Genomic DNA, 12,512 nt, shown 5'->3' on the forward strand with positions numbered 1-12,512 from the left:
TGCAAGCTTCCCTCTTTTTCCTCCAAACATAACGATGGTCATTATGGCCAAACAGTTCTATTTTTGTTTCATCAGACCAGAGGACATTTCTCCAAAAAGTATAATCTTTGTCCCCATGTGCAGTAGCAAACCATAGTCTGGCTTTTTTTATGCCGGTTTTGGAGCAGTGGCTTCTTTCTTACTGAGCGGCCTTTCAGGTTATGTCGACATAGGACTCGTTTTAATGTGGATATAGATACTTTAGTACCCGTTTCCTCCAGCATCTTCACAAGGTCCTTTGCTGTTGTTCTGGGATTGATTTGCACTTTTCACACAAAAGTAAGTTCATCTCTAGGAGACAGAGCGCGTCTCCTTCCTGAGCGGTATGACGGCTGCGTGGTCCCATGGTGTTTATACTTCAGTACTATTGTTTGTACAGATGAACGTGATACCTTCAGGCATTTGGAAATTGCTCCCAAGGATGTACCAGACTTGTGGAGGTCTACAATTTGTTTTCTGAGGTCTTGGCTGATTTCTTTTGATTTTCCCATGATGGCAAGCAAAGAGGCACTGAGTTTGAAGGTAGGCTTTGAAATACATCCACAGGTAAACCTCCAATTGACTCAAATTATGTTAATTAGCCTATCAGAAGCTTCTAAAGCCATGACATGATTTTCTGTAATTTTTCAAGCTGTTTAAAAGCACAGTCAACTAAATGTATGTAAACTTCTGACCCACTGGAATTGTGATACAGTGAATTTTAAGTGAAATAATCTGTCTGTAAACAATTGTTGGAAAAATTAATTGTGTCATGCACAAAGTAGAAGTTCGAACCGACTTGCCAAAACTATAGTTTGTTAACAAGAAGTTTGTGGAGTGGTTAAAAAAATAGTTTTAATGACTCCAACCTAAGTGTAATGTAAACTTCCAACTTCAACTGTATATATATAAATACACATATATACACCGCCTGTTATAGAGCTCCTGCATGTACTGGGCCGTACGTGCTAATGGATCCATGTCCTTCACTGGTCGTTGCCAAGCAGTTGCCAGTCTGTGACTCACTCATGTCTGTGACTCACTCAAAACAGAAAGACTCAACGTAACTGGGAAAGTGAAAGTATGTGAATAAACATTTTCTGTGTTGCTTATTCATTTCTCTGTTCATTATGTGTTTGTCAGAAAGGAGACAGGTGAGCGGCAAGAGGAAGAGGAAAGTTGTCCGTCGTCCAAAGTACCAACCCCCTCAAAGCGGATCTGTAAGTTCAAACACAATCGAACGGATTGCCCCTTTAGGAGAAGACATCGACTGTGCCATAGATAAAACCCTCATTATTTGAATGTGCTGATTTGAATGTATTGATATTTTACTTGAGATAAACGAAATCGGTCTCTCTGATTGAACAGAATTGGTCGAGTGACGTCTGCTTTCCATAGAGTGAAGATGTCTCCAGCGGGCCAGAGTGAATCTCCAGAGTGGTAGTTTGGGGGGAAAAGTGGGCGATGGCACACCTTCAAAGACAGTGCTGACATTGAAGACCAGTACCAGCAGGACTTCAATGGATCCATGTCCTTCACTGTCAACGGACAGGCCTACAAGCTGGACTTCTCAGGTAGGAGGCCTCAAGATGATGATAGCCTTGCAGATGATGTGTAACTCATGTTAGAGGAGAGAGAACTTCAGTGGGATCTCTTTTGAAGGTCATTATTCTTATAGTTCGATTTTCTAGAAAAGGAATGACAATGTGTATTTAGGCCTTGTCTGAAGCATTCTCTAAATGTCTCTGTCTTTTGCAGCCATGAAGCAAACCAACCAGTCTACAAGGGCGACCCGCAACATCAGGCGTGTCTAAAGAGCATGAAGAACAACGCAACACTCCGACATCATCATTGCTGTTTATTTTAGGGGACGTAGAATTGTTGGGTTGCTATGATTTACATGCAAGAACCTGCCATTAGATCACTAACGAAATACATGCCTATTGCAGAAAAGGACTACAGATATTGGATATACTCCTGTACACACTGTGTATGAAACAACATGCACAATAACAAACTGTTTACCTTTTTCTGTGTGTGTTTTGTTGTTGTTGCCCCGCAAAAGCAACGTGCATTATCTGCAAATTTGGTAAGAAATATTTGATCTGTTGTAATGGCCTGGTGTAATATGTGATAATATGGCATTTCGTTTCCTGACGAGAACAACCCAGCCAATCAGAATATAGATAATAAGGCATTTCGTTTCCTGACGAGAACAACCCAGTCAATCAGAATATAGATAATGAGGCATTTCGTTTCCTGACGAGAACAACCCAGTCAATCAGAATATAGATAATAAGGCATTTCGTTTCCTGACGAGAACAACCCAGTCAATCAGAATATAGATAATAAGGCATTTCGTTTCCTGACGAGAACAACCCAGCCAATCAGAATATAGATAAGGCATTTCGTTTCCTGACGAGAACAACCCAGTCAATCAGAATATAGATAATAAGGCATTTCGTTTCCTGACGAGAACAACCCAGTCAATCAGAATATATCATGAAGTACCAGAAATTGCTGTGTGTCTGGACAGAAAAAGACTTTGAAGTCAGATTTTGCTGTTAATTATTTTAAGCAGATATTGCACTTTGCCTTTGTAGGGTATACATGTATGAGGAATTCTGTAGCAGACGGCCATGATCAGGTAACTGTTCCAAACCTCGAAAAATAAGTTCGAAACCTTGTTCGAAACCTCGTTAAATAAGCCTTAATATTTTAATTGAATCATTTATTTGAATCAAGGGTCATAGCCAATTATGTATATACACATCATTGTTCATGTAGCTGGTGTTCATTTCTAACATGGCTGTTCAGAATAAACAGCCCACTGACTGCCTTGTACTTTACACCTAGATGAGTTACATTTTTATTGCTGCATTACATTCTCAGAAGAACTGCGAGTAAACTAATTCTGTTAAGAACAGTTTGACTTTTAGCAATGATGAATTGATTATGTTTTATGAAAATCAATGCAATACAATCTACAGTAATGTGGTAGTAACAATGTTGGAATAACACTGCGTTAAAATGTTCCTAAAAAAGGGTCTGACGCTTGTCCTAGGTACCTTAATATGATTGAAAGCTTAAACTGCCGTATTGTTACTGTACACAATTAATAAAGACAAAAAACAGTGTATGTTTCCATGAAATAAGGTTTTGATTAAAAACTGGAATAAAATCGGAAATGTTTGAATGCTTTTATTTTGTGTTCTGGTAGTTTCCATGATTGTTCTTGGTTCTACTAACTCTGCGTTTCACCAACCCTTTGTTCATCTTTATTTTTCTTTCTCCAATCTGAAAGGTTATGTTTTATGCGAAACAGAGCCGCGCCCGTCATGCCCAAGAAATGAAAGTGAAAGCAATACAAAATAAAGTCTTGACTGATGTGTAAAGACGAATGAAATTTTCACTCTATATTATCAACTAAAAGTAAGACGTTTTTTTTAATATACAACCATTTGACTATTATATTTATATTTAAATAACTTGCCTTTCAAATAACTTTTCTATACATGATTTAATACGCATTTAATATTTTGGGAGGTTTTTTGTACTAAAGCAAGCAAGTCGGCTCGTCATTGCCTAGATTATTTTTAACTTTGTTATAATGATTACGTTTTATATCTGTTATTTACAGTGTCATTACGTGGGTTTGGCAATAGTTATCTGGTAAGTTTACGAGCATTACAGGTCAACATTTCTCAGTTGCATTATTGTTTGCATAAACTATTGTCAATAACACACCAACAAAACATTTTATTGTCAAATGCCTAATGCTGATGTCACAGCTGACTACTTGAGCAATAAATCTGCCATAGCAGAAAATCAAGTATTTAACAACGAATAAGAGCCCATAGACCTGCCGGTATATCATTCTGTAGATGTACATTATTTATAGTAAATAGTTTCAGACTTGTTTATTACCGGTCTAATCCTTGTTGAAGGAAAATGAGGAAGAGGAGGAGGAGGAAGAGAACTATGAGCAAAGCACTTCTAGTCAGTCTGCCTCGGGTAAGTTAAAGGGAAATAACTACATAAACTGACCTTAGATCAGTGCAAAGGGGTTAACTTCAACAGATGATGCACAATTGCTATAGCTATTTCTATTTCGACAGCCAGGGGGAGCCACTTTGAGTGGCAGCTGTATGAAGGACAGAAATGGCTTAGTATTGGCAATGACCATGTGATCGAGACCCACTACTGCCAGCCTGGGGCCAAAGGAATGAACATCTACCCATCACACATGGGGTCAGTGTACAGTAGACGTTTAGTAGCAATTTCTATTATACAAGTTGCATCCCAATAGTCTTGAATAGTGTTCATTCCCTGTCCCCTTTCCTTGATAGATAATATTGGTTCTAGGAGGTGAACAGGAGAGGAAGCATTTTTAGAGAATTAAGACTCAAACCTCGGATCTGATTATGTATTTGTTATATGTTATACAATAGTTCAGTAACCTAAGTTCTGACTGTTTTTGAACAAACAGGTGGATTGTGTGTGTAGCCTTTCTGCTCTGTGTATTCTAGGCAGGTCTATATAGATTTTGATCAGATTGAGGCTCAAAATGCTGCCATGGGTGTACGGCGACTCACGTTCCTACCTCAGGGTCAAAATGAAGACATCGGGTGGTATTTCAAAGACGATCTGATATGGCGTGAATACGGTTCTTTGGTGAGTGAATCTGAAAGTTCCCAAATGGTCATATAATACAACGTTTTAAATTGGAATTAAATAAAAACTGAAAATCTCCCTGCATATTTCATTTCTCTCTCTCTCTTTCTGCTCCCCACCCCCCTCTCCCGACCCCAGGGTCCAGGTCAGGCCTCGTCCTCAGTCAGTAGTGGTGATGTGGAACGACAGTACATCCTCAGACCTCAGGGGACCTTCCACTTCACTGTGGGGAGCACCAGCTACACGTTAGACTTCACAGGTAGACTCCACACAGGGCCGTATTCATTAGGTCATGCTGTAGCAAAACGTTTCGAAACGTGCAGCGGAAAAACAACCAAACAAGTGTTTCTTATTGTAAATTCATATAATCCCTCCCAATTATAGACTGTTTTACCCCTCATCCCACCACATACAGTGTGATGTGACACAGAAAGTAGCCAGTAGCATAAAGAGGCAACACCGGGGTTGAGATCTGGCACTTGGGGTTTGATTCAATCCATAGGGTGGAAGATCTGTGCTTAGCACAATTGACATGTAAAGGCAATGTGACCACGTTTGCGGAGACTGCATTCACGTAGACGCTGCATATTTTGGCTCAATTGTAAATGACCTTTAAATGTCAACTGCGCTACAAGGCAGGTCTTCTGCACTATGGATTGAATTGATCAGTTGCTACATCACTTTTTGAACTTAATGATATGTACCTATTGACTCTTGAAGAATATAACTTATGCCTAAGCAAGCCTTATGAGCTTAGTTCAACTGATAGCCGCTTTAAGCTTCTTTTTTGTTGTTGTAGAACAATTGACAACACTTTGCATATCCTGCTAGACAGCATTTTCCCGTACAATACAAAGCTTTCTCTTAGCATATGTATGTCTTCTTCAGCTATGACACAGACCAATTCAGCCACCCGGGTACAGAGAAACGTCCGGCGGCGTCCAAAGTTCAACTCCATCGTCTCAGGGAATGGCAGGTATGAGGTTTCATCCACAGCCTTATTCCATTTAGACCCCTGGTCTCTTCCCCTAGGAAAGGGCCTACGGTGAACAGCAGGTATGAGGTTTCATCCACAGCCTTATTCCATTTAGACCCCTGGTCTCTTCCCCTAGGAAAGGGCCTACGGTGAACAGCAGGTCATTTGGCCCCTAGCCTCTTCAAATCAAATCAAAGTTTATTTGTCACGTGCACTGAATACAACAGGTACAACAACACCTTACAGTGAACTGCTTACTTACAGGCTCTAACCAATAGTGAGGAAAAAAAGGTGTGTGTGTGTGTGTGTGTGTGTAGGTAAATAAAGAAATAAAACAACAGTAAAAATACATTTGAAAATAAGAGTAGCAAGACTATATACAGACGCCGGTTAGTCAGGCATATTGAGGTAGTATGTACATGTAGGTATGGTTAAAGTGACTATGCATATATGATAAACAGAGAGTAGCAGTAGCGTAAAAGGAGGGGTTGGTGGGAGGTGGGACACAATGCAGATAGCCCGGTTAGCCAATGTGCGAGACCACTGTTTGGTCGGGCCAATTGAGGTAGTATGTACATGGATGTATATTTAATGTGACTATGCATGTAAGATAAACAGAGAGTAGCAGCAGCGTAAAAGAGGGGTTCGGGGGGGCACACAATGCAAATAGTCTGGGTAACCATTGGTTACATGTTCAGAAGTCTTATGGCTTGGGGGTAAAAACTGTTGAGAAGCCTTTTTGTCCTAGACCTGGCACTCCGGTACCGCTTTCCATGCGGTAGTAGAGAGAACAGTCTATGACTGGGGTGGCTGGGGTCTTTGACAATTTTTGGGCCTTCCTCTGACACCACCTGGTGTAGAGGTCCTGGATGGCAGGCAGCTTAGCCCCAGTGATTTACTGGGCTGTACGCACTACCCTCTGAAGTGCCAAGCAATTGCCGTACCAGGCAGTGATGCAACCGGTTAGGATGCTCTGAATGTTGCAGCTGTAGAACCTTTTGAGGATCTCAGGACCCATGCCAAATCTTTTTAGTTTCCTGATAGGGAATAGGCTTTGTCATGCCCTCTTCACGACTGTCTTGGTGTGTTTGGACCATTCTAGTTTGTTGTTGATGTGGACACCAAGAAATTTGAAGTTCTCAACCTGCTCCACTACAGCCCTGTCGATGAGAATGGGGACGTGCTCGGTGCTCCTTTTGCTGTAGTCCACAATCATCTCCTTAGTCTTGGTTACATTGAGGGATAGGTTGTTATTCTGGCACCACCCGGCCAGGTCTCTGACCTCCTCCCTATAGGCTGTCTCGTCGTTGTCGGTGATCAGGCCTACCATTGTTGTGTCATCTGCAAACATAATGATGGTCTTGGACTCGTGCCTGGCCATGCAGTCGTGGGTGAACAGGGAGTACAGGAGGGGACTGAGCACGCACCCCTGGAGAGCTCCAGTGTTGAGGATCAGTGTGGCAGATGTGTTGCTACCTACACTCACCACCCGGGGGCGACCCGTCAGGAAGTCCAGGATCCAGTTGCAGAGGGAGGTGTTTAGTCCCAGGTTCCTTAGCTTAGTGATGAGCTTTGAGGGTACTATGATGTTGAACGCTGGGCTGTAGTCAATGAATAGCATTCTCACATACAGTGCCTTGCGAAAATATTCGGCCCCCTTGAACTTTGCGAACTTTTGCCACATTTCAGGCTTCAAACATAAAGATATAAAACTATTTTTTTGTGAAGAATCAACAACAAGTGGGACACAATCATGAAGTGGAACGACATTTATTGGATATTTCAAACTTTTTTAACAAATCAAAAACTGAAAAATTGGGCGTGCAAAATTATTCAGCCCCCTTAAGTTAATACTTTGTAGCGCCACCTTTTGCTGCGATTACAGCTGTAAGTCGCTTGGGGTACGTCTCTATCAGTTTTGAACATCGAGAGACTGAAATTTTTTCCCATTCCTCCTTGCAAAACAGCTCGAGCTCAGTGAGGTTGGATGGAGAGCATTTGTGAACAGCAGTTTTCAGTTCTTTCCACAGATTCTCGATTGGATTCAGGTCTGGACTTTGACTTGGCCATTCTAACACCTGGATATGTTTGTTTTTGAACCATTCCATTGTAGATTTTGCTTTATGTTTTGGACCATTGTCTTGTTGGAAGACAAATTGTTGGAAGACAAATCTCCGTCCCAGTCTCAGGTCTTTTGCAGACTCCATCAGGTTTTCTTCCAGAATGGTCCTGTATTTGTCTCCATCCATCTTCCCATCAATTTTAACCATCTTCCCTGTCCCTGCTGAAGAAAAGCAGGCCCAAACCATGATGCTGCCACCACCATGTTTGACAGTGGAGATGGTGTGTTCAGGGTGATGTGCTATGTTGCTTTTACGCCAAACATAACGTTTTGCACTGTTGCCAAAAAGTTCAATTTTGGTTTCATCTGACCAGAGCACCTTCTTCCACATGTTTGGTGTGTCTCCCAGGTGGCTTGTGGCAAACTTTAAACAACACTTTTTATGGATATCTTTAAGAAATGGCTTTCTTCTTGCCACTCTTCCATAAAGGCCAGATTTGTGCAATATACAACTGATTGTTGTCCTATGGACAGAGTCTCCCACCTCAGCTGTAGATCTCTGCAGTTCATCCAGAGTGATCACGGGCCTCTTGGCTGCATCTCTGATCAGTCTTCTCCTTGTATGAGCTGAAAGTTTAGAGGGACGGCCAGGTCTTGGTAGATTTGCAGTGGTCTGATACTCCTTCCATTTCAATATTATCGCTTGCACAGTGCTCCTTGGGATGTTTAAAGCTTGGGAAATCTTTTTGTATCCAAATCCGGCTTTAAACTTCTTCACAAAAGTATCGCGGACCTGCCTGGTGTGTTCCTTGTTCTTCATGATGCTCTCTGCGCTTTTAACGGACCTCTGAGACTATCACAGTGCAGGTGCATTTATACGGAGACTTGATTACACACAGGTGGATTGTATTTATCATCATTAGTCATTTAGGTCAACATTGGATCATTCAGAGATCCTCACTGAACTTCTGTAGAGAGTTTGCTGCACTGAAAGTAAAGGGGCTGAATAATTTTGCACGCCCAATTTTTCAGTTTTTGATTTGTTAAAAAAGTTTGAAATATCCAATAAATGTCGTTGGGGAATCATGATTGTGTCCCACTTGTTGTTGATTCTTCACAAAAAAATACAGTTTTATATCTTTATGTTTGAAGCCTGAAATGTGGCAAAAGGTCGCAAAGTTCAAGGGGGCCGAATACTTTCGCAAGGCACTGTATGTGTTCCTTTTGTCCAGGTGGGAAAGGGCAGTGTGAAGTGCAATAGAGATTGCATCATCTGTGGATCTGTTTGGGCGGTATGCAAATTGGAGTGGGTCTACGATTTCTGGGATAAGGTTGTTGATGTGAGCCATTACCAGCCTTTCAAAGCATTTCAAGGCTACAGACGTGAGTGCTACGGGTCTGTAGTCATTGAGGCAGGTTGCCTTTGCGTTCTTGGGCACAGGGACTATGGTGGTCTGCTTAAAGCATGTTGGTATTACAGACTCAATCAGGGACATGTTGAAAATGTCAGTGAAGACACCTGCCAGTTGGTCAGCACATGCCCGAAGCACACGTCCTGGTAATCCGTCTGGCCCCGCAGCCTTGTGTATGTTGACCTGTTTAAAGGTCTTACTCACGTCGGCTACGGAGAGCATGATCACACAGTCGTCCGGAACAGCTGATGCTCTCATGCATGCCTCAGTGTTGCTTGCCTTCGAAGTGTGATTTAGCTCGTCTGGTAGGCTCATGTCACTGGGTAGCTCGCGGCTGTGCTTCCCTTTGTAGTCTGTAATAGTTTGCAAGCCCTGCCACATCCGACGAGCATCGGAGCCGGTGTAGTATGATTCAGTCTTAGCCCAGCATTGACGCTTTGCCTGTTTGATGGTTTGTCGCAGGGTATAGCGGGATTTCTTATAAGCTTCCGGGTTAGAGTCCCGCACCTTGAAAGCGGCAGCTCTACCCTTTAGCTCAGTGCGAATGTTGCCTGTAATTGCAGGTATTTTGGCCCCTAGCCTCTTCCCCTAGGACCTACAGTGAACATTAGGTATTTTGGCCCCTAGGCTCTTCCCCTAGGACCTACGGTGAAGAGTATTTATTATGCTGCCTCATCTATATACACCGTTAGGCGCCTGCCTCATTAATTTAACCTGTGTGTTGGTTATTCAAAGTTATTTGAATGGGTAAGTTCCAGGTCAACTTCACTGCCTTCGTTGTATTGCATCATCGACTGAGCACTCAGGCAGCTGTATTATATGATGTGTCTAGCTGATTATTTAAACCTATCCAGGCGTTGTGAGATCTGGCCGCCGTCTGCAATGTAGTCAGCCTGGAGCGCAGCCTTTCTGTATACAAACTGGCCTACAGGAATCTTGTAGGTGTTATTCAATAGAAATATTCATCAAATCTATACAGACAAAGTTACAAACACCAAAACAAAACAGCCACAACATAATAATAGCATTAAATATACATTATTTATAACAAAATATTGCAGCTTCTCTCTAGTGTGATTGGTTTCCCCTTTGACCTCAACTCAGTGTCAAGATAACTTTACATACTTTCCTGACATATGCAAGTGTGATCATCTGTAGTTTCACACCTAGTTTCTTGTCACAGCAACACTGAAGTGTAAATTCACTATTTCTTTGCAGCGTATCCATTGCCCAATCAGCCCCCACCGTAATTGCCTCACCACCTCCCTCTGCTGGCTACACCTGGGAATTCATGGGCGAGGAGGGAGTGTGGATAGAATACCAGACTCCAGTGAGTGGGACATTATTTTATTCCTTGAACCCTTGCAAAGAGCACACTACATGACAGATTGTATATTGTATATGCCCTCATTAAGGTGAGAAAGGGGGAGGGAGACAGTCATGGTATAGCAGCACATAATATGTGGCTATTTCCAGAGTTGCTCACTGGGGAGTGCTGGGATTGAGAGACGCTACCAGAAGAACCCTAAGGGACAGATACGCTTCAAAGCTGGGAGATATTCCTACACCCTCGACTTCTCAGGTCCGACTGACTTAAATACTGGTGTACCATAACGTGACCTGTCTAGGAACAGTCCTGAAGTTTTCTGTGTCTCTTCCAGGCATGTGTCAGACCAACGTTCGCATCGGGACCAAAAGAATTGTGAGGAGAACTCAATGTGAAGCTCAACAAACAAGCAGGTATGGACAATACAGGCTGGGAACCTAGAGCAAGGAGTTTTACTGACCAAAGTCTAGGTTAGGGCCAAGAGTTTTTCCTGGTCTGCTCATGTAGTCAGGAAGATGTCCTGGCCATAAGTCAAGGCCTTTCTGACCTGCTAGAGAAAACCCATGTGTAACAACTGTACAATGTGACAAATAATGAAAAACTATGTCTAATTCCTGTCCTCTCAGTGGAGGATTGGGTTTACGGTCCCGTTGGCAGTTTCAAGACGTGGACGGAAGCTGGAAAGACTTTGCCAAAGTAAGATGAACCGTTTTACTGCTCTCTCTCATCAGACTCCATAAGAGTAGTCTTCATATTACTACATTAAAAACACATGACCAAGCAGCGTGTGTGTGTTGACTTAATCCTGTAGAGGAGCGACACCTGCAGTGTATCCAGCCAGGACATTGAAGCCCAGTACCAGCAGAACCCAAATGGAACTATGAACTTCACTACCAGGAGATTCAGCTATCAACTGGACTTCTCAGGTAAATATGTCATCTTCTCAGAACAAGTGCCTATAGCAGGGGGAATTCATGGAACTTGTCAAACTTCAGTTAGGCACTTGTCAAACTCATTCACTAGAGGGCCTAGTGTCAGCTGTTTTTTCCTTGTAATTAAGACCTAAACCACCAGGTGAGGGGAGTTCCTTTCTAATCAATGACCTTCATTTATCAGTCAAGTATAAGGGAGGATCGAAAACCCGCCGAAACTCGGCCCTCCGTGGAATGAGTTTGACAAGTGCCTAACGGGTGAAGGATAGCGGTTGGTTGAAGGTTGAGGAATTGATTTGATGAATCCAAACTCCAAGCCAAGCGTGTCCTGTGTTGGAGAACATTATTGTCATGACCTAACAGTTGTTTGATTTGTCTTTCGCAGCCCTGACCCAAAGAAACCTGTCCACTCAGACCACCCGATCTGTTCGACGCCTGAACTAATCACTGCCCACGACACTGTCCTCTGTCAGGGGCGAAGTGCAATACCCTGGCAGTGGAGGCTGGTGGGAGGAGCTATAGGAGGACAGGCTCATTATAATGGCTGGAATGGAATAAATGGAACGGTATCAAACACAAACACATGGAAACGTTTTACTCCGTTTCTTTTATTCCATTCCAGCCATTACAATGAGCCCGTCCTGCTATAGCTCCTCCCACCAGCCATTACAATGAGCACTTCCTCCTATAGCTCCTCCCACCAGCCTCCACTGTACCCTGGGTGCATCTCAATTGTCTAAAGTGGCTTCCTCATCTCCATTTCTTCATGTGCACAGTGAAGATGAAGTCACTGTCCGGTATTGAGATGGAACCCCTTCCATTCTACTTCTTCCTAAAAATGAAACTTGTTTACATATGTATTCATGTATTTCCTGTTATTTTTTCGACATTGTGCATATACTTAAAAACCAATACTGTTATTAGAAAAGTAGCTTCTGACAATCTGCACAATACTTTTTTAAATGTGATCTGTAGAAAGAACCCTCTCACTGCCAATGGTACAAAAGGAACAAGCCTTTTGAGCATGTTCTAGCATGTACATTTTCTCATTGTCTTTAGTTTGAATAAAAGGTGATTTTCAAGTATCTACTGATTGAGGCCATCTTATTCC

The 12,512-nt window shown here is 42.5% G+C and overlaps 1 protein-coding gene across 1 annotated transcript; it reads left to right on the forward strand.

Moving 5' to 3' along the window:
* Positions 1-3,183: 3,183 nt before the first annotated feature.
* On the forward strand, positions 3,184-12,486 carry si:ch211-244b2.3 (WWE domain-containing protein). The gene is made up of 13 exons (XM_021576957.3): positions 3,184-3,450; positions 3,659-3,690; positions 3,966-4,032; positions 4,137-4,269; positions 4,548-4,692; positions 4,831-4,951; positions 5,581-5,668; positions 10,361-10,472; positions 10,619-10,724; positions 10,804-10,882; positions 11,096-11,165; positions 11,281-11,395; positions 11,787-12,486. Coding segments are annotated over exons 1-13 (1,128 nt in total). The 5' UTR covers positions 3,184-3,449; the 3' UTR covers positions 11,846-12,486.
* Positions 12,487-12,512: the final 26 nt, after the last annotated feature.

Source organism: Oncorhynchus mykiss, chromosome 21 (assembly GCF_057628025.1).
Source record: "Oncorhynchus mykiss isolate SJ-2025 chromosome 21, ASM5762802v1, whole genome shotgun sequence".
Lineage (NCBI taxonomy): Eukaryota > Metazoa > Chordata > Actinopteri > Salmoniformes > Salmonidae > Oncorhynchus > Oncorhynchus mykiss.

Coding starts and splice junctions, on each gene's coding strand:
- si:ch211-244b2.3 (XM_021576957.3), top strand. Junction 4,033..4,136: donor TTCTAGTCAGTCTGCCTCGG/GTAAGTTAAAGG, acceptor CTATTTCGACAG/CCAGGGGGAGCCACTTTGAG. Junction 4,270..4,547: donor ATCTACCCATCACACATGGG/GTCAGTGTACAG, acceptor TGTGTATTCTAG/GCAGGTCTATATAGATTTTG.